The 20,229-nt window shown below is 39.1% G+C and overlaps 2 protein-coding genes across 4 annotated transcripts in view; one reads left to right on the top strand and one right to left on the bottom strand.

Annotated features, from left to right (window-relative positions):
- LOC137290940 (voltage-gated purine nucleotide uniporter SLC17A9-like) overlaps nt 1–2,796 on the bottom strand; it is a 39,431-nt gene extending 36,635 nt beyond the window's left edge. For 2 of the 3 annotated variants that reach the window (XM_067822158.1, XM_067822157.1), the window contains exons 1-2: nt 2,704–2,784; nt 2,005–2,131 (exon numbers count right to left, since the gene is read on the bottom strand). In XM_067822158.1, coding sequence (XP_067678259.1) covers nt 2,005–2,109 — 105 coding nt within the window. In that variant the 5' untranslated portion in view covers nt 2,110–2,131; nt 2,704–2,784. Of the gene's footprint in view, nt 1–2,004; nt 2,132–2,703 lie in introns of all 3 variants that reach the window. The other variant, XM_067822156.1, reaches the window with a different exon arrangement.
- Nucleotides 2,797–3,001: 205 nt separating this feature from the next.
- On the top strand, nt 3,002–16,596 carry LOC137290753 (protein LTV1 homolog). The gene is made up of 11 exons (XM_067821869.1): nt 3,002–3,114; nt 4,612–4,746; nt 5,509–5,664; nt 7,194–7,299; nt 7,874–8,018; nt 9,069–9,252; nt 9,865–9,992; nt 10,546–10,667; nt 11,117–11,175; nt 12,314–12,508; nt 13,840–16,596. Exons 1-11 carry the CDS (start codon nt 3,112–3,114, stop codon nt 13,951–13,953), a joined length of 1,347 nt encoding a protein of 448 aa, XP_067677970.1. The 5' UTR covers nt 3,002–3,111; the 3' UTR covers nt 13,954–16,596.
- The last annotated feature ends 3,633 nt before the right edge of the window (nt 16,597–20,229 follow it).

The raw sequence follows: 20,229 nt of genomic DNA, 5'->3' as shown, positions 1-20,229 counted from the left end.
CTTTCACATACACCTCCAATTTTATGAGGGGAATATCCATCAGGTGAAAGGTGTTTGCAAGTAATAGTGATACTTATATGATTTTAGAAAAATTGTTAGGGCATATGTGATGCGTGTGAAAAATATGACGATCTGATCTGATCCGCCATTGACGTGGGTAATTCATGAGGGTTATAGTTCTGTAACTTCTTTCTTTCTTGTTGATCTTAATATTTCTTGTTGATCTTAATATTTGACAAAACTGGAAAGCAGTTTATAAGGTTTTGTGATAATTTTAAACTTTCTGTTTTTGTGTGGTGTGTGACAATGTGAGTTACCATTTTGTTAATGTCCATGTCATTCCCTACATTCAATAACATATCTGAATTTACTATTAATGTGAACAAAAATGTCTCCAAGTAGTAAATTTTTTTAAAAGGACAGCTGATGTTAAACACACGTGTTCTAGCGATACTTTTGTGTTCTTAAACATGTTTTGGGAAGGATGGCCATGGTGTATCATTTATTCTTTCATTCATTCACATATGTACTTTTTTCTTATTGCTTTCATTCATTCCAGCTAATACAATAAACTGGCTGAAGTTCTGCAAAATACAGCTAAAGTTGAGCTGAAAACGAGCCAAGTCACTGTGTACATTGGAGCATGACCAGGCACATGTTAATTAGTACAAATGGTAAAGAAAGCAAGGGATTGACCTATCCCTGTTGTAGATTATCACTGATTAAACACACTTTAGCTGACTGAATGTAAATCAATTCCCTAGTTCTAAAAAGTAACACAAAAACGTGTCAAAATGTGTCAAATGTGAAAATAGTTTTTGATTTATGAGACAAGGACATTTAACAGTTTTGTGCTATTCCATCATCATATTCTCATGGTAGGCCAAAAGCTGGCCTTGTATACAACACAGTACAGTCTTTTGATAATGTTGTGGTTTCAAAGGATTGTACAATTTATACTGGCATTTCTACCCACAGTGTAACCAAATTCTGTTACATTCAAAATGCGTTAATTGCCTTTTCAACAGTCTCTAAACCCGAAAATCCACACGATCCCATTAGTCACCTCTTACGACAAGCATAGTCGCCTTTTATGGCAAGCATGGGTTGCTAAAAGCCTATTCTACCCCAGACCTTCACTGGTCTTATTTGTGCGGATGGTAAACCATTATCCACCAAGTGATAGACATAAAATAGTGGCACATCTATAAACAATGATAAAGTGGACATGCTCTGTTGACCACTTTGAACCGTGCCAGTGTTGACGTGTTGGGTCATGAATTTCCTGATGGTAAATGCAACTTGTACAAATATGCAAACCTAAAAAAATACACATCTGTCATCGACTAAACATTAATAGTCTCATGCCAATAGCTAACAAGTGGGGAAAAGTAAAGTGTTTTGAGCAGTCTGGTCAGATCTCTTTTTCCAAATTAGCTGCCTTGCCAAATTATAATTCACTTTAGTGCATAATCAGAATATGACCATGATCACACCCAGCAAACGGCATGTGGTCACCAAATTCCTAATCTAACCATACTTTGCAATGTCAGCACTGTATGGGAATTTGAGTAACACAATGTTAAATCTGAAAAGGTTCGTATTGCTGATCATTGGAATGTTAATATTGTCTTCTCAGTCAGTCAGTGTTTAACATGTCAATTCATCAATGAACAGGAACATTTTGGAAGCCAGACACAGTCATGAGACACTAAGGTAGTCTAAATTATAGTGAGGAACAGTTTTGGCTTAAGAGAGGGTTTTGGAGTGTTTTGACTCATCAACTTCAGTGAGGACCCCCTCTATTTTACATCTGCCCATCTATTTAACATTGGAGGGGGTCCAGAAACATTATTTTCATCAATTTGGACCCACTCAAAATTTCACCCAAATCTAACACTGGTTAGGAACCATGTAATGGCCAGCAAATGTGTCAGGACTCAGGATTGTTCTTTAAGCAGATGTTCATGGAAATGTGTACAGGATTATCAAAAGCAAACTCACTGATTCTGTCTTGTCCCAAGACATCTCCTCTGACACTGCAACTACTGCCATCGGCATGATTGTACGAGAGGCGTACAACATAGATGTCCCGGCAAATAGTGCCATGGCCCATTGTCGTTTTTCTTGTCTGTAACACAAACATATAAAACATTTTTTTGGGATTACACATTCTTCATAAATTACAGATTCTAGAACATTTTGTAATAACATTGTTGATTTACTGAACAGTGACATCTTCAAGTGGTGAAAAATAAAATCTCTCACATAAAGCTTAAATATTGGTATTGGTGAATTATAACAGTCTAATATGAGGGTGAAATTTACAGTTACTAGTTGCAGCATTGCAAGTTCTAAATGCTTAGATTCAAACCTGAGTATTTTGGATCATGTTATATAGTATTTGGTAGGCAACTATATCGTTCATGCCACGGCATCTTCAATATAAATAGTGTTTACAGTTTCGATGTCTCATGCAATCATATACAAATCGGAGACTGGCCCATCTTGACGTAATTAGGAATCAGTTAACGCAGCAGACCGGAACAACTTGTCTGCACACATCGTGACTCTCAGCTATACGTTTTAAGAGTTCGAACCGCTATCTTTCGGATCTGTGCTGACTGCACACGCGGTGGCAGTTGTTTGGATCATAATGGCTTATAATAAACACAATCGTGAGTAAAATGGAGCTTCCTGTACCTGTTCCAGTACACACCACCAGGAACCTTTTTGTCTTTGATCGAAATCGTGATGTCTGGTTTGTAGACGTCATCTTCGGTTTTCGCCATGTTTTGAAAGGTTGGTTAAAAAATATGAAGCTGGAATAAAATAATTTAAAGGTGACTTTCTTTGATAAATATACATATCATATTGTTCATTGTATTATTTTGACTGCTAACTGGCAAATTTCGTACCATGTCTAGTGCATGAAAGTACTGTTAGGAGTTTTCAGCGCACAGTGAAAGTCTCATTTCGTTTTATTATTGTTCTTTACTTTAACCCTTCCCAGTGGTTGCAACTTCCGGCTGGAAAACCACGTTGTGTTGTGTTTACCGTTTTCAATGCTGAAGCTAAATTGAATGGTTTTGTCGTTGTTTTGCTGTCAGCATGGTGAGACTGAACTATCGTGACGGTATTATAGACTGTTAGTTTTGTCTATTCCAAAGATACCTTGTATACCAGTAATAAATACGTGAGGCCTTGGCAGTCACACTCACAGGTGATCTGACAAGGTGACCACAGAATCGGGTTCTGGAAATTGAGAATTCAGTTTGTTCATAGATTTGTTGACTATTAGCAATCCACATGTAAACATGTCACAGTAAATCACGTCTGGTAAATATGACAAACAGTTGTACTGAATTTAACACCAAAACCTTGAAACTGTAGAACTTTCCCATTCTGGAGTACTGAAGTATATATCTCACGCTTGTACCCCACTGACTTTACTGTGTCAATGTAAATTTTGTAATATGTTTACCAGGTGAAGTTAATATAGGTTAAACAGACTCAGGCTTCTGTTGTGGCTCTTGGTTTTTAGATTAGGTTATATCAAATTCTCCCCCCAGTGTTAATTAACTGTTTACCCCCCCAAATTGTGATTGTTTGGGTTATTTACCCCCTCCCTATCAAAAACCTCCAAGGCCTTGTGATTTTTTGCATGAAATAATTGAATGTAATCATCAGTATCTAACTGAAAGACCTGTGAAAATCCAGATTAGAGTTGATCCTCAGTAGCGCTGAAGGGGCCGTTGTCTGCACAGGTACTACAGAAACGAACACCAGGTACCTTTCTGTGTACAGAAATGTACCCTAGCCGAAGTAAATGTAGTACCTGTGCCGACAATGACCCCTTGAGCCTTTGTAGCCCATGCTTGTTGTAAGAGGTCACTAACCGATGGAGATCAGCCTTGCTTGGTGAACACATGTCATTATATCCCACTTATATAGATGCTCATCCTGTTGACCACTAGAATATAGCAGGAATATTGCTGTATGCTAGGTTAAAAAACAACAACAAACCAACTCTTAACTGAAAATAATAAGCATGACCTTAGTTACCTTCTGTTGGGATCTGATTTAATGATTAAACAGGATGATTAGACAGGCCTGAACTGTTTAGAGTCCTTTTACACAGGAACCTATTACATCAATGATAATCATACTTGTTCTTTGCTGATACTGATAAGTCATGTATTGTGAGTGAGTGAGTTTAGTTTCGGGGCCGCACTCAGCAATATTCCAGCTATGTGGCGGCGGTCTGTACATAATCGAGTCTGGACCAGACAATCCAGTCATAACAGCATGAGCATCAATCTGCACAACCGGAAACTGATGATATGTGTCAACCAAATCAGTGAGCGTGACCACCAGATCCTGTTACTTGCCTTAACAACAAGCATAGTTGCCCGTTATGGCAAACATTGGTTGCTGAAGGCCTACCTTCTATTCTACCCCAAACCTTCACTGGTCTCACGTTTTGTAAAATGCGATAGTAACCAAAATAAAAGCACTTTTGTATTATTATGATCATAGACTGATCATGTTGACTCTTGTAATGTTCTTTGAACATAAACCCTTTTCTCAAAAGCATGTCCTCTGTTTTAGCCACACAGAAAGAAGAAGAAGTTTATTGATAAGAAGAATGCACAAACATTCCGCTTAGTTCACAGAAGTCAGAAGGATCCCTTACAGGCCAGTGATGATGTTGGACAACGAGTTCTTCTACCTGTTGAAGATAAGGTATTGGCCGCAACTATCTCATTAAAACTTATTGCACCTTACTCTACCACAAAGTTCTGAGGACTTTCAGTTATAAGTCATGTCAAAATGACTTTTACGAAGTTTGAAGCCACAAATTAAATAGCTAACCATGGTAATAGCAAGATTAGATTAGCCAATCAGAGAGCAGCCTGTTAACTTAAGCTTAGTGGCCTTGTATTGTAGTTCCATCTACATCATGTTCGTTGTTATACGTATAGTTTGGGTTTCACAGTTGGTATTAGCCATGATAACAGGAAGTGAGTAGATAAGATCACAATAATACTGACACTGTATAATTTCTGTAAAATGAAATATTTAACTCAGGACTTACTGATTGTCATCATTATGTTGTTGGGCTCATTGCTTAATGAAAACTGGATATGTATTGAAGAAAGCATTTCCAGGAGATAAAAATGCATGTCAACCAAGTTAATATCCTCCTTATCATCTGGGAATTTGGTAGTCTAGTCTAGTGGTTGATGTGTTTACTCATCACTGGAAAGGCCTGGGTTCCGTTCCCAGCAGAATATAATGTGCGAAACCTATTTCCATGGTGATATTGTTGGAATAATGCTAAAAAGCATTATGCCTTACTCACTCACTCGCAACCTTATCACCATTTTATACTAGTATATTTTTATAAGGACTTTTATGTAATGATCATCAAGAGTTTGTAGTATAAATAACATGTAACATGTCATGCAAATAAAAAGTAAATATGTGTGTTGTTTTTTGATACAGGAAGCAGAAAAACGTAAGAATACTCAACGTGAATTTGGAGTGTTCTTTGATGATGATTATGACTACCTTCAGCATCTCAAAGATGTTGATGAAACCGTGGAATTTGAACCTGTTGAAACTTTCAGGATCCAGGAGGCTTCACAGAGAGCTAAACAGGTTTGTCAACCTCACCATTCCATGTAGAAATAGTAGATAGCTGAGTGATAATGATTAACAGTCATGGTGAAAATGTGTTTCTGAACAATTTTTACTGTTTTTGTGAAATGTTCACAAACAGTTATCAATATATAGTGAAACTTGCCAATACCTGCGCCTGTCTAATCTGGTACACTGTCAGTACTGACATAAAATGTTTTTCCCACCATTTTGCAACAATATTAATCATAAATATATTGATCATTGAAATGTTGTATAGTCTGGCATCTCCATATTCTGTATTTCAGTATGACTTTCCAGTATCAACAAGCAATTTTAACTTAATTAACACTGTATAACATGGCATGGGAATAAGCTGTCCAATCAACATAATCAATGACCCATAATCCAATACACTAATTAATCCTCTTGGCATGATAGACAATCAGGAAGTAGTGATTTACAAACACTGGGTGGTTGCATTAACTGTTTTCAAGTGAGTGACTCATCAATCACTATGTGTGTCATGATGGCATGACTAGCTAATCAGGGACGGGTGTAAATAGCAGCCATGTTAAAAATGATGATCATTGTCAAATTTCGGGATCCTATCTAAACCTATATATTATTATGTTCCACGGGAGGCTGGTTTAGACAGGTTTCACTGTATTATCTATATAGTTAGTGAACAATATTTCATCATTCTAATTACATAAACAGTCTGAGAGTATGAGCTGTTGTATGTAAATTCAAGACTGCGTATCAGAGTTGTCATGAGTTGTTGAAGTCTGTTGTTGCAATTGAGGTTATTGACCCTTCAAACATATGCTGACTTACGTTTAGTTACATGTTTGTTTTTGAAAACTGGAAGGAGTGTAATGTCAGTGTTTAGTTTCTTTGAGACATCATCATTTCTAGGGTATAATTAGTATGCTGTCATGTACATTTTAGATGTGCCAGAAACTGCTTTGTCATGTTTATTTCTTGTTTGCTGGTACAGTACTTATGCTCACGTATGTCCCCAGTCGGGTAGACAATCCAAAATTAACATCACTTAATCTTCAGCTCCCTAACGTTGTTTGGGGATGGAGGGGTGGCTAAGTAGTTATAGTGTTTGCCTGTTTACCTGATGTCCTGGGTTCAATTGCCCACATAGGTACAATGTGTGAAGCCAAACTCTGCCATATTGCTGGAATATTGCTTAATATGGCATAAAAACCTATTCACTCACTCAGCCTTTGTTATCATGACATGTAAAACTGTCTTTTCACATCAGACGGGGGTCAGTGGGGTAGCCTAGTGTTAAAACTAAAAGCATTCACTTGCCATGCCGAAGACCTTGGTTCGAGTCCCCCCCATGGGTACAATGTATGAAGCCATATCTGCTGCCCCCTGCTATGACATTTTTTTTATATCATGAAGAAAAGAGTAACATGATCAATATTGATGTAACTATTCATATCGCTGTTGAGATTGTTGAATGTTGTTAATATGGATTTAGCTCATCGTGGTCAGTGTCTAGAGTTATTTATCTTATTCTTTTCCTTTAGTCTGATGTCACAGCAAAGGATCCTAAGTTGAAGCTACCATCAACTGTCTTCGCTTCTCAAGTTGAGACAGAGGTCGGCCTCCTCAACAAGGCAGCCCCAGTGTCAGGTGATTCTAACATTATATTGTCAACATCAAGGTCTCTCATGAAGAACCCCAATATACATGCAGGCATAAGAGCAGACTAAGGGGAACAAGTGGCCATGTTCTATAAACAACCATTCCTCATGTTCCTTCCTGTAGTATTTACCCGAAGTTTTTCAATCGGTTGAAGAAGTTAACTTGTTAAGATCCACAGTTGATAAGGATTTCTGTAAACTGTCATGATATGATGGCGAACTGCTCATGGTAAAATCTATTAGTAAGGTCATATTATCTGCTATAGTGAATTTCTATTGCATTTTATTAAATTTCTTATTAAATATCATTACTTCATTGATATTCTGAGTATGCCTTTCATGTATGGTAGAGTTAGCTTAGTGCAGGCAGCGACTACGGCCAGAAAACAATAGCTGGTGTCAAGTAAATACACTGTACTTCTACCAGTGTACTTAGATCACATCATATTAATCCAATGGCTGAGACTAAAATTTACTGAAAATTTAACCGAAGTCATTTTTAGACTAATACTAATAGACAAAACACTTTGTCGCTGCCTGACACTGACTTTGTTCAATTTCAGGCCCGCGGTTAGACTGGGATCCAGATATCGTCGCAGCTTTAGATGAAGATTTTGATTTTGATGACCCTGAGAATGTGTTGGATGATGACTTTGTGTTGAAGGCTAATGAAGCAGTTGAAGGGGGACAGGGGGAGGAAGGGGAATGGTAAGTCCAGGAGCATTCATCCTCAACCTTCTGTCAACACTCTTTTATTGATATTAAATACTGTGTTCTTTGTGCCTCAAGGTTTTGATGTAGGTTATAGTGGTTGATACAATCTTGTAAAAGCTGACTATGTTGATAGGTGGTGTGGTAGACTGCGGTTAATGTGCTTTTACTGCACAAAGAAGACTCAGAATCGGGTACAGTATGTGAAACCAGTTTTGGGTTGTCCTGCCATACTGCTGTAATATGGCTGAAGGTGGGTCAGAAACATACATGCTCATCCTGCAAAAGAGGTGTCTTTATGCTGATGCTGTAAGATTTGAGAATTTGTTGTGGCAGTGTTGTGGAACAACTACTCTCTCAGACCTTTCAACAGGTGTATGTGTAAACATAGTATATGCCTTACAAATATGCAGGAGTGACTTTTGAAAAAGTAGTTGAAAAACAACACTGAGTTTGTGTATAGGTGTGGGTTGTTCTCCATGTGTGTCTGTATTTATGTACAGATGACATGTTCAAAGTAATGTTATGTGAACATGCAACAAAATACATTGATATTGCCAAGTATGGCAAATGTCAACCTTCGTCAAAGTATGTTGAGTGAGTGATTTTCTGGCATGGCAGTTTTCCGCAGATCCGCGGAAATCCTTGTATTTAAATGCAATTGATCCTCGACCCAGATCCCAACTGAATTTCAGCTAAAAACACTTTCACCTGTTGCCATACCTGGATTTTAGTTTTATGAGGTACTCAGCAATATTCCAGCTGTATGGTGGCGGTCTCTCTGGATAGGACAAACCAGTGATTACCACCAGAAGCATCGTTCTACACATTTGGGATATGATGACATGTGTCAGCCAAGTGAGTGAGTGCAACCAACCGATCACGTTAGTCATCTCTTAAGATAAGCATGAGTTACTGAACCCCAATTCTAATCGGGATTTTCACTGGTGCAGGGATGTATAAAACCCACCTCACTACAAGACATCTTGATACTGATGAGTATAAAGAAACTTGTTCAGTATGATCACTTTCACTTTTGTTTTCCAGGACGGATGATGAAGATGTCGCATCTGATGAGGCAGATTTCTCTGACGAGGCCATGGACCAGCTTGGCAATGGTGACATGTTTGAGAATGAGGAGACAAAGTCCCGATTTACTCAGTACTCCATGACCTCTTCTGTGATTCGCAGAACGGAGGGACTTACACTGCTTGATGACAGATTCGAAAAGGTGGTGTAACGTAGAATTACTTACCAATTACTGACGACTCTTGAAGGAAGAGGCATTGTTTAAGGGCGCAAAGAAACTGGCAATGGCCATGTCTGTCTTTTTCTGTTTAGTTAATGTGTGAATGAGTGAATTTACTTTTACACCTCATTCTGCAATATTCCAGCTATATGGCGGTGGTATGTAAACAATTAAGTCAAGACTAGACAATCCAGTGATCAATAGCATGAACATCGACCTGCAAAACTGGGAACCAAGTCAGTGAGCCTGACCACCCAATCCTGTTAGTTTCTTTTTACGACAAGCATAGTCGCTTTTAGCCAATGACATCAAACAAGTCGACATTTTGTTTGAACTGGATATTCTGATTTGCAAAAAGCTTGCAATATGCTCTCATTGATTTGCTGAATGTATTTCTCCTTTGTGAGTCCAGTGCATCATCACAGTTTTTGGTCATTGGATGGCATGTCAAGTGACTATGGCTAAAATGATGTGTGATATATAATTTGACAGTCAATGTTTTTTTATTTTGTCATGTTATAACGGTATCACTTACTATGCTTGAAATGATTAGCTTGATACTTTTTGTGTATACTCATATCCTATCTGTTGCAGCTGTTTGAGGAGTATGATGAGAGTGAGATCGGAGCATTGGACCATGAAGATATCGATGGACAAGTTGAACCCAGCAGTCAGATACTGGACAGTGTTCTAAATGAGTTTGAGAAGGAGCAGACAAAAGTGTAAGTCAGGGAGACGTGGCCATGTTGCATTTGTGCTTCAAGAGTCTAAGATGTCAGTTTTAAGTGTTTTAGTATGTTATAAGTGGAGATGTATGTTGGTTTACAAATAACAACAGTAAAGCTTTAGCGTTTAAGTTGATGAATAAAATCATTTCACTGTTTCATTTTCTTATGTTATAGGGGTGAAACGGTATACCATGGTATTAGTAAAATGGCTTTAATTTGACTGTGGCTCAGTACACCGTAATGTAGTACAAACATTCTGAATTTTCTGTTTTCAAACTAGCATGTAAGAAACCTTTTCTAAAATGTCTATAAATCGAATCATTTTGTCACACTGTGCATTTGCTTACTAGACAGTCATTATTTTCCTGGATGTAAGTTCCCATATACCGAACCGAAGCTGAAGGAACCGAAGGCCCTGTACCACAATACATACCTTACCATGGTAATACCATACTGTTTTCACCCCAATTACTTTTCCTAGACATTGCCTGGTATGCAATGTATTTTTCACTGGTATAATGTGGGATGCTTGTTTCTGTTTATGCAGGCAGCTGTCGGATGTAGTGGGGAATGATGTAACGGCTGATTCCGAGAGCGATGATGACACGGAGCTGGTGAAGATGGTTATTGAGGAGCCTGGGGAGAAGTGGGACTGTGAATCTATACTTAGTGAGTACCTGTTCCATTTTGTTCGGAATCAAGGAGTCCTTTGTGGGAATTTAGGAATGTCTACTTCCTACCATTAGGATTTAGGTGCACATACTTTTGTTCTTATTTCAGTTACACTTACTTGCTATTGTTTCTCCATGTTTGTAACAAAGATGCTTATAATGAACTGACAGATGAAACAAACTTTTTTTTTTCAGTCCAGGACTCTTCCTGTTTATGTTAATCAAAATGTATAATCAGGGTTATGGTTATGACAAACTAGAATTAGTGATCCCATTAAGTTTCTTAAAAAAAAGAAAAAAAGAGTTTCTTATAATTTATGGTACTTCTTTTTGTTGTTATGTAGCGGAATCAAAAAGGACTCAAATATATGTCCTGATAAGCAAGTGTAAGAGTCCTCTCCTGCTGATTAGTTGTAGGTTGAGAATCTGTATACGTCTCTACTTCAGGCACATACTCCAATCTCTACAATCATCCAAAGTTGATATCAGAACCAAGAAGTAAAAACGTAAGTCCATGTTTTTGCACCTTCTTCACTGTGCATGATCAGATTTTATCGGTACTGACACAATGATAGAGGGTTAAATAAAGGATGGTGATTAATGAAAGAGAGAAATTTCTGGTGTTACTCTGCTGTAGCACAGTGAGAAATAATGTGTTTAACTGAAGTATTCGTTTGAAGTTTGCAATGATTTGCACATGATATGTGAGTGAGTTAAGTTTTATGCTGCACTAGTGTGGCAGTAGTCCACTAGAGTGACTTTAGAGACACCAGAAATGGACTTCACATGTTATGCCCATGTTGGAAATTGAACCCTGGTCTTTGACATTACAAGGACAGTGGGGTAGCCAAGTGGTTAAAGTGTTTACTCACACCAAAGACCTGAGTTTGATTCCACACATGGGTACAGTGTGTGAAGCCCATGCCTGGTGTTCCCCACCATAATATTTGCTGGATTATTGCTAAAACTCACTCACTCACTCATTCACTCACTCACTTTGGCATGACAAGCAAATTCTTTAACCACTAGGCTACCCCACCGCCTCCTGTATGATATGTGCTAGAGTGAATATTAATGTGGAAGCAGAGGAATTCTGTATGACTTTGCTGTTTAGAGCAACAATATTCACAGGGTAAATGTAATGTTGACAGTTACTCCTTTAGCAAGTTTACTAGTGAGGCTGTACAGTCTTTCCTTTCTTCATGCTGTAGACCCGGCTTCGATTCCACACATATGCACAATATGTGAAGCCTATTTCTGGTGTCCCCTGCTGTGATATTGCTGGAATGTTGCATAAAAGTGGTGTGAAACTTAATTCTTTTCAAGCTCAGAATATCTATAAAGGGTCGTGACCTGTGATGGTTTGGGATAAAACAGGCCTTCAGCAACCCATGCTTGCCATAAAGGTGACTATGTTTGTCATAAGAGGTGTCTAACAGGACTGGATGGTCAGGCTTGCTGACTTGGTTTACACATGCCATCAGTTCCCAGTTGCGCAGGTCGGTGCTCATGCTGTTGATCACTGGATTGTTTGGTCCAGGTTCGATTATTTACAGACAGCCGCCATATAGTTGGAATATTGCTGAGTATGGCATAAAATTAAACTCACTCACTCATAATGGGTTGTTGATATCCCATTTCCAGAATATGAACATCAAATTAACATCAAAGCTGGGGATTCCCCTAGATGGGCTGGAGCAGCGCGGACTGACGCAGAAGCAGATTGAGCAAGAGATGCGTAACTCACAGAGGGCAGACCGGGCCAGCACGTACAGGCCTCGGGGAGAGACACCAGACGAGAAGAAGGCCCGGAAACAGGCCATTAAAGATGAGAGAAAGGTCAGTGTACCTTACCTGACATTGTATAAGAGAGACCGGCTGTGTAGGGCTCAGATCTGTACCAGTACCAGTGAACATCCACATTAGAACTGATCTTCAGCATCCCATGCTTGTCATAAGAGGCGACTGACAGGATCGGGTGGTCAGGGTCACTGACTTGGTTGACACACTGTGTTCCAGTTGCATACATCAATGCTCATAATGCTCATCACTGGATTGTCTGGTCCAGATTTGATTATTTAAACAACAAACCAACAAATCTGTAGCAGTCATGGTGTTCAGCTCATTTTGTTCATGCTTGTCCGAGTTCCAAGGGCCTCAGATGTTTAGCAAGTCTCTCTTGTCTTATGCACAATAACTGAACATCCTTCATCAAGACTGACTTGACAAGACTGAGGATCAGTAACAGGGTATAATCTCACTCACTATGTGAAGATCCAGATTAGAATTGAAGGGATTGGGTCATCAGATAACTGTATGTTTTTACCTACAATCATCCAATCAAAATGCTTGTTCGCAGCACACCAGAGGCATGTTCAGCAGAAAGAATACTCATGAGAGTTATGAATATCAGCTGCTAAACGAAAACAAAGTCTTGCGTTCCTGCAAATACATGCATGACCACTTAAAAGCAGTCACGCCATGAGAGTTAACATGTCGTCCAGTATTGCTAGGTGATATTTCAGTTATTAATGACACCTCTTAGAAGAACCTTTTTTTTTCAACATTTTGATTCATTTCATTGGAGCATTTGCAATAGTATATAACTGGGCTTTGATGACAAAACAATGTTGGCCTGTGAGACTAGTACAATAGGTAGTGCCTAATACAGTCTCTAAGAAGAACCTGTCACTAAGCTCCTCGTCACGACAGAAACGATAAAGGACTGATGTAAGTTCTTCCTGGGTTATCGTGAACAAAGTACTGGCAAGTTACCATTCAGCAGCTATTTGCGTGTAAATGAATATTCTTTCTGTTAAACACACCCCAGGTTATTCTCATCTCCATTCGGTGCAGTGCTGAGTGAAATAAAAAATAGTTTAATCATAGAATTTCTAGTACCAGCTTTACTGTCCCCAGAACAGTTTCAATCATGTTATTTTTTATTTGGCCACTTTCTAGACATTTTCGTAGCTTTTGGCAGTGGGTGTTTCAGAAAATTTACACTTGTCAAAGAGGTACACGAAGTATGTGACCTCAATTTCAAGTTGTTAGACTTCCATTTTTGTGCAAGCCTTCTACTATGGGAAGAAAGTGCATTCCCAGATATGCCGTGTAAGCAAAGTACATGAAGGTGCTGATAGTTAATACCATTCTGTGTATTGCTACAGGAAAGAAGAATGGAGAAGAAAGCTAACAAGGTGGCGTTTGGAAAGGAGAAGATACGCCAGGATAAAGAGCAATACAATCTGAAACAGAACTTGCAGGGGATGAAGATGATTTAACCTAGGCTGTGACAGAGCTTTTGACTCTCTGATTGTGCAGAACCTGCAGGAGTGAAAGTGTTTTAATCAAGGTTGGAACAGAGCTCTGGCATCTCCAATTGTACAGAACTCACAAAAGTTAAGATGTTTAACCCTGGTCGCAAGGGCGCTCTTGACACTCTTGACATAGCACACAGGAGTGGAAGTGCTTTAGTCAAGGCTGGAATGGAGCTGTGGACTTACTGATTGTTCAGAACTCACTAGAGTTTAGGTGTTTTAACCCTGGTTTGGATGGAGCTTTCACACTCCGATTGTACATAGCAGGGTTGAAGATTCTTTAACCAAGACTGAAACTAAGATGTTACATCTCAGACTACAGAAATACAGATATTCTTTCTGCCAGGTGGAACTGGATGACAATGTCCACTCTGTCTACAGAACCTACTCTTGCTGACTGACTGACTCTCAACAGAACCTACAAGTCCATTCATCCTTGGTGTATGTGGCAGCTGTGTAAGTTTCTGTCACTATCTAGGAGGACAGATCTATGCTCATCACCCAGCATTGCTAGTGTCCATTGAATCTGTAATTTATGTATGCAAGTCTTTATGTTAAACTTTACAAATTATAGTCATCTGGTATTGACATCTATGGGCTACATGAATTATATGTATCAAATTACATATTTTGACGGTTTTGATTATCTTCATAAAAAAAATGTCTTTGTATTATATGTTGAGAACAGATAAGTACTGAGTAAATTTGCTGAAGATCTCCATCTCCTGCCCTCAAATGACCAGCCCCTTTCAGTGTCAGTACCATTATTTGTGGTGAGAAGTGTATAAAATGATTACTGGTACTAGGAAGGTCAAAGCCATGAGCATGCTGATGTGCTTGTGGGAACAAACTGTGGGAGTGTTACACCATGAAGAAGGGGAAATGTTCACAATCCCAGGATGCCGAATGAAGACCCAGTCAAAATCAGTCACTACATAGGTTATACTGGTTGGGCTAAACAACCTAGTGCTCTAAGGTCCTTAAGTTTGCTGTGCAGAGATGCACCATGAGCTTCTGTTCAAATGACTGATTCACCCTGATTTTCATCCTTGACCAAGTGAGATAAGTCATGTGACTGTCATCCTTCAAGTGCCTCATAGCCAGCTGTGGGTTATACCTGAAAATAATAATTCTGACTACAGCATCCAGTGAGCAAATAGTCAGATGGCTACTGGGCGCTGTGTAAGTGCATTGTTATTGCTATTGATCCTTTTACACAAAGTGATTCTAGCACATTGATTGTCGGTCTGTGTTAAAGTATTGCAGTTGTGACAATCTTAGTGCTAAGATCACTCTGTGGAATTGGTGGGCTCAGGGCTTCACTGAAGAGATGTTAATGACCTTTTTACAGTGGACTTTCCTCCAACATTAAGTTGAAACCTTGTAGGAATGGAATGATGTTTAATGGAGTCTTACTCCCAGTTTCCTAAGGCATGAGTTTTATTGTCAGAATCACACCATGAACACCCATTGTAACTTTACTGCTTGACGTTTTTGGATATGTCCAAATATTCTTTTTATCATTGCACATCAGGGATTTTAAAAGCATTTATAGTTTCATAACTGCTTTCAGGTGAGAGTGCAGCAAAGATACGTTTGTCTATCTCGATCATGTCCCAAAGTTTCTGGTTTTACTGCTAGGATGACATATTGATAGGCAAAATACTGCATTGATTTATGGACTGTTTAGGGATGTTCAGCAGCATCACAACATGTTATTTATGTGTCTGGGTGTCATTCGCTCAATATAATTGTTATGGTATTGTTGTTATGTCTATTTTGATGTCTGCGCAGAAAGTGTGACTTTTAATGGAAGACATTGTTACTTTTGTTAAACATAACATAAACAAGTCCTTGCTGCAATACCTCTGTGTTACTCTCCTTTCTGAAGTGTATTTAGGAAGTGTGTGCAAGATACAATTGAGGCTAGAACAATTTCTTCTTGCAGTAGTACTGTTTGACACATTATGGTTCTTGAGAAACGATACACCTTGCTGGGAGGTGTGAAATGTCTGCTGAAACAGGGGAGATAATTCTATGGATATACGTTGTTTTTATTACCATATGTACGACATTTTTCTCAGATTGCTGTTATGTAGGGATTCGAACCCAGGTCTTAGATATGACCAGCAAACACTTGAACTACTAGGCTAGGCTAACTTCTTGACTGCAATATGTGTTTTTACTATCACCCTTGTCAATTGAGTCATCATCTCCAAAATGTTGCGCATATGGTAATGAGGAAGTTTATCGATAGAACTACCTCCGTTTTTCATCACAACCACTTCTAATTTAAGGATGAACAACTTCTTTGAAACATTAAATGGCCCAATCAAGGTGTTCATACATATTAGAGTTGTGCCCCAACTTCTAAATACCTCTCAAGGAAGTCATTATCTGATGAACTATTTTCTGATAGGTGTGTTCCTGATTTTACTAATCAGGTAACATGGCATGTTTTCAAATAAATTGTAAATTGATCATATGGTGATTCATGACTAAGCTGAATCCTTTCAGCCCTATTTTCACATGCAGTGTGTATACTACATACAGGACATGGCTGAGAAGATGAAATAAAGTAAATGTAATGGAAAATATGCCTATAAATCAAGTGTTTTGTTTTTATTTTTCTGCTCAGTGGGACATCAGTAAGTGGAGTTGATGTGGTCATGCACATTCCGTGTCAACTAGGTTTCTGTGTACTGGAATTTATTCTATTTAATTTCTGTTTATGGTTTTCAAACATTGAAGCAAATTATTTGTGTTTGTGTATTTTTCTATTCTCAGAGAGAGCAGTAAATGTATGCAATACAGTCGTGCCCCGTTTATCCGAACACTTGTGTTTTTATTGAAATTGTCCGGATAAGCGAGTTTTCGGATATCTGAACCACGGAGATACGATGTCATGCATGAACTCTATCAGCAAGCCTGACCACTCGATCCTGTTAGACGCCTGTTAAATTAAGCAATGGTTTGGAGACCAATTCTAACCCATCTTCACGGGTCTATTTAGATCAGAAAAAATATTTTTGGCCACTGAAAGGTTTGTATAAAATCTCATGGATTTCTCTCTCCCCTCAAACATTTGCTAAACCGAAACAGTTTTTCTCCAACATCAGGTGAAAGAAGTACCTTCTATTGTACAAAATTATGCAGTTGCAAGTCTCATTTGGTTGAACTTGGCAGCCATATTGGATGAAGGATACATTGTTATTATATATCAGGAGGCGGTGATGCATGTTGTAATAAATGTTAGATACATCATACGTTACTGGTCTTTTTAATCTAAATTAAATCTGGGAGGCTGTTTGTGATTCACAGGTGTGGTTTTCTGTAGACCGGATATTTCATTACCTATGTTAGGGCAAGGTTTCATTATTTACCACGCTCACACAACATACAGACGCCTTCACAGGCACACCGTTCACACACTGCCCACCTATGCTTGTAGGCATGTCTTTACACAACACTGTTAACGCAGACGCCTTCACACCTTAGGTACACGTCAATACAGGTACACCAACAACAGCCCTCACACGCGCGTCACCTTTACAACATACTTTACTGAAGAAGTAAAACAACCAATAATAATAATAATAATAATAGGATGTTTGTAACGCGCGCGTGCGCTCGCTCGCGTCCATGCTTAAGCATGCTCAGAGCGCACAAAATGGAGATGAGATTAAAGGAAAGGACTATAGTTCAATGGCTATCTTGAACATGTGTGTTATTAGGTTGGATTTGAAGATATGAAGGTCGCAACAGTCTCTCAGGTTTTGCGGGAGACTGTTCCAGGCTATTGATCCTGCATGGACAAAGGACCTGTTTCCGCACATCACTGTGTTTACTTTGGGAACACCAAGCAAGATCGGGAAGGCGTGTACACTGTTAGAAAATTGGTTAGACAAGAAGGTGCAGTTCCAGTGAGACAGCGGAAAACAAGGCATAAGAGTCTAAACTGGATCGGAAGCTCTACTGGAAGCCAGTAGAGAGTGTACAGTAGAGGAATAACGTGCCCGTAGTTTCCAGATCCAGTCACGATGCGGGTGGCAGCATTCTGCACTCTCTGCAGCCTGCCTGCACGTCATCCATACGCCCTGACACATAGCTCACACGCTAAGACACAGTCTAGCACATCACGCATGGATTAAGAGCGCTGGGGGTAGCCTAATGGTCAAAGCGTCTGCTCGGCATGCTTAAGACCCGGTCCCATATAAGTACACATTGAGAAGCTAATCTCTGATTCATATCCCGAATTTGAATTTCTGTTCACATTCCGGATTTTTCTTTCCTAGATTCAGCATTGCATTTTTTTATATGTGCGTGCGTGCGTGCGTGCGTGCGTGCGTGCGTGCGTGCGTGCGTGCGTGCGTAACATACATTTTTGAATATTTGAACCTCACGTTTGAGTTTTCAGCTTATTCGGGTTTCGGCATTTGAATCCCGACTCTGAATGTTTTTTCAGATTCGTGATTCATATCCCGATTCTGAATATCTTGTTCAGATTCGGAATTATGACCATCAGTGTCAAGATACATCATCTCACCCTTCTAAGGTACTAGGGGTCCCTAGTAATCCTGGGTATCTTAAAAACATGAACACCCAAACCTACATTTTTCCATATTTCAACCTCAAGTTTGAGTTTTCTTCATATTCGGGTACGGCATTTGAATCCCGAATCTGAATAATTTTTTTCAGATTCAGGATTTTTTTCAGGGCTACAAGAGATTCTAAGACTTATACATTCGATTCCGAAGAGATGTCGTACAATTACGGATGCCCACAGTGGTCACACTAGGTATTGACTTCAGCGCCATAACACGTCTGCATGTAACACTCAAACTGACTTTCCACGACTTGGTGCCAAAGACGGATAAGTCTGCATTCCCAGTGTGCAATTTCGCTATATTTCATTGACGCATGAAGCATACACGAAAAACATTCAAATATAAACCCGAATATGAAGAAAACCGATTTGAAATATAGAACGTTCAAACCCCAGACTGACTGTCCCGGAACATTTATCGTTAAAGGCAAATAGCTACGAAAATTAAGCGAATGGAACTGGTGTGATAAAATGAATCCTATCCTGTCCGATCAGTAGCATCAGTTTGCCTGTAAGAGTAAGCATGTACAGCCCAGTGCTGCATCCATGCCATGTAATACATCCAGTAGAATTTTCAGATACCAATTACAGGACACCGATTATGTCTATCCATTAAGGTACCTTCAATTTTAACACGTCATGCATTTAGAAAGAAAAGAAAGCATTTTTCAATAAAATGAAACTGTTAGAAATTTACAAGTCTTTCATCGATATTGTAGGGGTGGTAGGTAATGTATTGCGTACATGATTAAACTGTCTGACGCAAAGTAAAATATGGGTGGGTATCCATTAGAATTGCATTAAGAACATCTGTAATATTTAGGAGTAAAACATTTCGTCAAGAAATAGGCCTTTCCATGGGCATCATTATGTTCAGGTCCTTGTGGTTCTGTTTCTGAATATTCAGATTCGGGGTTTGAATCCCGAATCCCGAATCCGTTTCTTACTTCATGTTGCTTGTCCACCGCCATGAATATTGCTCAAAGCGGCGAAAAACCATACTCACTCACTCGGTTACTAACTGGTTGGTGTGATGACCAAGGGAGACGGTTCTGTTTCTTAATGCCTAAAGTTTCTGTTTGGGTTGGCAGAATCAAAACTGAAGCTTCCGGTACATCGATGATGCAATATTTTTCAAAAGCCATTAATCAGCCAATTGCCTTCCCTGATTTACCCGCCTGAACTTGAAATTAAGGACACAAATGAGACTGCCTCAACTGTTTCATATTTAGATCTATGCACAAAGATTCAGAGTGACAAGGAACTCTCCACAAGGCTGTATGACAAAAGGGATGGTTTCAACTTTCCAGTAGTCGACTCCAGCCATCCAATATTCCAAACGTTCCGGCTTTTGGTTTTTACATTTTACAGCTCTTTAGGCACAACCGATCGAGCTCTTTTTGCCAGGGTTTCAAAGACTGCCATGCTACTCTTGCTCGCAAGTTTTTATTATCAAGGTTAAACTATTCGTGGCCTCAGTAAAACTTTCGAGACGTTTTATGGACGACACGTAGAGGGAATTTCCAGATTTGATGGATTAGTGACAAAAGGGATGTCCGATGCAATTCACTATTTTGTCCTGTACCGTACGTTCCCGGATTATTTCAGGTGGACAATTAGCCAGACTAGGTATG

The sequence above is a fragment of the Haliotis asinina genome, chromosome 7 (genome assembly GCF_037392515.1).
Source record: "Haliotis asinina isolate JCU_RB_2024 chromosome 7, JCU_Hal_asi_v2, whole genome shotgun sequence".
Classification (NCBI taxonomy): domain Eukaryota; kingdom Metazoa; phylum Mollusca; class Gastropoda; order Lepetellida; family Haliotidae; genus Haliotis; species Haliotis asinina.
This window is presented reverse-complemented; position numbering and strand designations above follow the sequence as displayed.

Coding starts and splice junctions, on each gene's coding strand:
- LOC137290753 (XM_067821869.1), top strand. Junction 4,747..5,508: donor TTCTACCTGTTGAAGATAAG/GTATTGGCCGCA, acceptor TTTTTGATACAG/GAAGCAGAAAAACGTAAGAA. Junction 8,019..9,068: donor CAGGGGGAGGAAGGGGAATG/GTAAGTCCAGGA, acceptor TTTGTTTTCCAG/GACGGATGATGAAGATGTCG.